This window comes from Haliotis rufescens, unplaced genomic scaffold (genome assembly GCF_023055435.1).
Source record: "Haliotis rufescens isolate VD_foot unplaced genomic scaffold, xgHalRufe1.0.p SCAF_43, whole genome shotgun sequence".
NCBI classification, from domain to species: domain Eukaryota; kingdom Metazoa; phylum Mollusca; class Gastropoda; order Lepetellida; family Haliotidae; genus Haliotis; species Haliotis rufescens.
This window is the reverse complement of record NW_025964146.1, coordinates 406092-409438: the sequence shown is the minus strand read 5'-3', so window position 1 is coordinate 409438 and position 3347 is coordinate 406092. Positions and strand designations below refer to the sequence as shown.

General features: G+C 40.3%; 1 protein-coding gene across 1 annotated transcript; it reads right to left on the bottom strand.

Moving 5' to 3' along the window:
• Positions 1-1788: 1788 nt before the first annotated feature.
• LOC124116667 (uncharacterized protein F54H12.2-like) lies at positions 1789-2511 on the bottom strand. The gene has a single exon (XM_046478096.2). The coding sequence runs from the start codon at positions 2509-2511 to the stop codon at positions 1789-1791; it is 723 nt and encodes a 240-aa protein (XP_046334052.2).
• Between the last annotated feature and the right edge of the window lie 836 nt (positions 2512-3347).

Sequence of the window (3347 nt, the reverse complement as noted above, 5' to 3'; positions counted from 1 at the left end):
CAGTAAATCACCCATATTGAAGTGAGGAGATCACGATGTGAAATGATCCGACTAGGTTATTGTGTCTTTTATATATGTATGCTTAGACCCTAATATTCCTCATACACCATAGCCGATGTCTCTCATTCGGTATTAGAAGCTATCATGTTTATGTAACTACACTGAGGTGATAACCTGAAATGTTCAGTTAGTGGTTCATCTTCTGGCATCCATTTATGTACACGCAATCGACACATGAAACAGTAGACTTTATCTGATTGACCGTGTAAATGAATCCTGCTTGTGCCATAGTCTTCAGTGACTATTTCATTTGCACGGGCCAACGGGCAAAGGACTTTAATCTCTCACAAAAGCTATGTCCATACACTTCAGCATTGGTTGAAATCACTGAACAATCGTTAGCAATATCTTCAAATCGTCCTCAAACATCCATGATGATCTCAGTAAGCAACTGATCTGTTCATTGGTAAGACAGGCAACTGGTGGGTATAACTTTCAGCAGTAGCTTTTATTTGGGTTGGTACACAATACATACTTCATCTGGAAAGACACCACTGTGCAGACGCCCATACTGAGGATCGGAATAGGGTGATACGTCAGTCATTAAATATTGAAATTTCTTTCCCTTCACTGGGTCACAAAATGATTCAGTAAAATATTTCGCTTGACCCGGAAATATTTGAGATGCAAATATTTTATATTAATGTGCAGAACGTGGGTTAGATAGCAAAATGAAGTAGTGTGTATTCAAGGAAATAGTTCGGTTACAATCCCCCTTAGGATAAGCAGACTGTTGAATATTTATAACACTGATTCCCCAATGATGAGACAGTGTAGTGTAGAGATTTAACATCAGTGGACTTTTACATATATCCATCATCATGTCATCCATGACCAAGACCATGATCTTTTCAGATTGCTTAGACCACATTTTCAAATCATTCTCAGTTGGAAGGGAATCCATAAAAAGAATGTTAGAAATGTTTTGCTGCATGTCACTGTAGATGTCTTGCCATACAGCATAGCAGTACACAATAAGGTTGGGAGGTTTGTCAAACATGAGATTAGCCTGCTCTAACAACCTTTTCACCCAAACTGTTTTCCCTGAGGAAGATCCACCAATCACAGATATGGTGGTAGGTGTTTGTATTGGTAAGAGACACTTACGTTCCATGATCTCACTCTGAGCACAATAATTCAACTGTGACAATACAGCTGAGTTACTTATATTTATAGAACAAACTCGAATGAATACACTAATTTTTTTATTTCATTTTTGTAATGGGTTACACAAGTACAGTAGTATGTTACATGAAACAGGTATGACAAGATAACAAACAATATCTAAAATAATTACAGATAAACTTTGACACATGCTCATCATTGTTAAAACGGACTTGCACATCAAATATCTGCACAAGGGTTTGAAGGGTAAGTTCTGTTTTGCATTTATACAACAAATAATATAAACAATAATGACCACAAAGGTTGGATGATGAGGACTGTAACTGTCTTCTGTTGTGCTGGTATAGATTGACATAGAATTTTAAGAACAAGTCAAAAACGGAATTCACTGGCTCACCCTTTCTCTTCCTTTGAAGTACAAAGCCACCCAGTGACGACCTGGTCTTCCAGATGGTTCAGTATTGACAATGAGACCCACTCCACGTGCAAGCATGACTCTAGTTAGCACAGGTAAAGTATCTTTGGCAAACACACCTAAGACCTGGTACTTTAAGATGGAGTCGCTTTGAATAGCACATGCAAGGTCAGAGGCTTTCATGTTTTTTACTTCACAAACAAGTTCCTGGTCTTGTCAATTTCGATGAGGGAATTTCTTTCACTCAGAACAACACAACTGAGTGTTTCAGTGAGGTCGTATTTGAACTCAATTTCTAGTCGGGTGCTACCGGATTTCAACAGATTCAGATAGTCGGATTCACTGCATACTTTATCAATGTCAAAGACGAACAGGGCACTCCCGAGCAAAAAGTCGCTCCGAGTGATTCCGTTTCCTGTATTTTCTTTCCACAGACACATACCATCGAACATCTGCACATAGGACTCAACGTCATCTGCCTGCATGGGACGTCCGGGGACACTGGCACCATTGATGTACAGGCTGATGTTTTTCACCATACTAGATTGGAAGTTGTAGGGGTTACCAGTGTAAGATCCATTCAAGCTGTTGCTGAGTACAAAGCCTACGATGTAACGATTAGCAATAGGATTCGACAGATTGTCAATGGTATGTGTCAGTTGAGTGGTGGGGATGCTTGTCACCTTGACCTCGCTTTTGGTGTAAGGATACAGAGCATTGCTGTCTTGAAACAAGGTGTTGTGTGCCAAAATAAGAGCTGGATTGACTTTCAGTTTACACACCTTCAGGTAGGCATCCAGAATTTCCACCTTGTAATCTTGACCTGTTTTGCCACTCATCAAACAAAACTGGGGCGAGGAGCGGTACAGCTTCACTGTCAAATCCACTCCATTGACTAAATGTCTGTTCATGTGAAAGATATCTTCTTACAATGGCCCCGACATGGTCAAGATTTACTATTATTAATGAAGCCGCCACGAGATTGCACTCCTGTATTGAGACCAGTGTAGGGATCAGTCGATTCCACATCATTGTTGGATTCAGACACATCTTCGTAGAAGAGTTGAGATGACAGCTGTGAAGTTTTAGCTTCTGTTCCATAGCTGAGTAGAGTTTTCATCATGCTCTTGTAAGCATAATGGTTGTTTGTAGAAGATACCAACTGATTCTGCAGATACACTGACACCTGGGAAAAGAGGGCCTGCAGAAACAAGTTGACAGGGACAATATGTTCCTTGTCATCAAGATCAGTGCCATCTGCATGTTTCACCTTGAGCTTCACATGTATGCGGGTACGGTTCAGGTCAATGTAATCACTTCCAGCATTCGTTACTTGAAATTCCAACGGTGAAGAATCATTGATTTGACTGAGTGGTCGCACTTCATCAAAATAATGTTGATGGATGCTGGTCTGGTATGGTGGTAAAATAAACAGATTGAGAGAGGGTGGTATCAGTTCCTCAAAGTCTTTATCATTCAACAGTGACATGATTAACTGAAAACGTTGTTTTCTCGAACAGGGGTACACTGGAGAACCTTAGCGGTCTTTGATGGAATGTTATCTGTCTGACGGATCTTCTTTGAAGTGGTGATTTGGTCACCTGCAGCTCGTTTTAAAGATTTCCGTCACTTTTCTTTGGCATTGGCTCTCTCAACAATATTCTGTGTCTCTTATGTTACTTCCAGTTTGATCTTGGGTTCTTCAGTCTTCACTTGAAGTCGTGTCGGTTAATCAACGAAGGGATAC

Bases quoted from the DNA above. Each gene is read 5' to 3' on its own strand.
- LOC124116667 (XM_046478096.2), bottom strand. From the start codon at position 2,511: ATGAACAGACATTTAGTCAATGGAGTGGATTTGACAGTGAAGCTGTAC.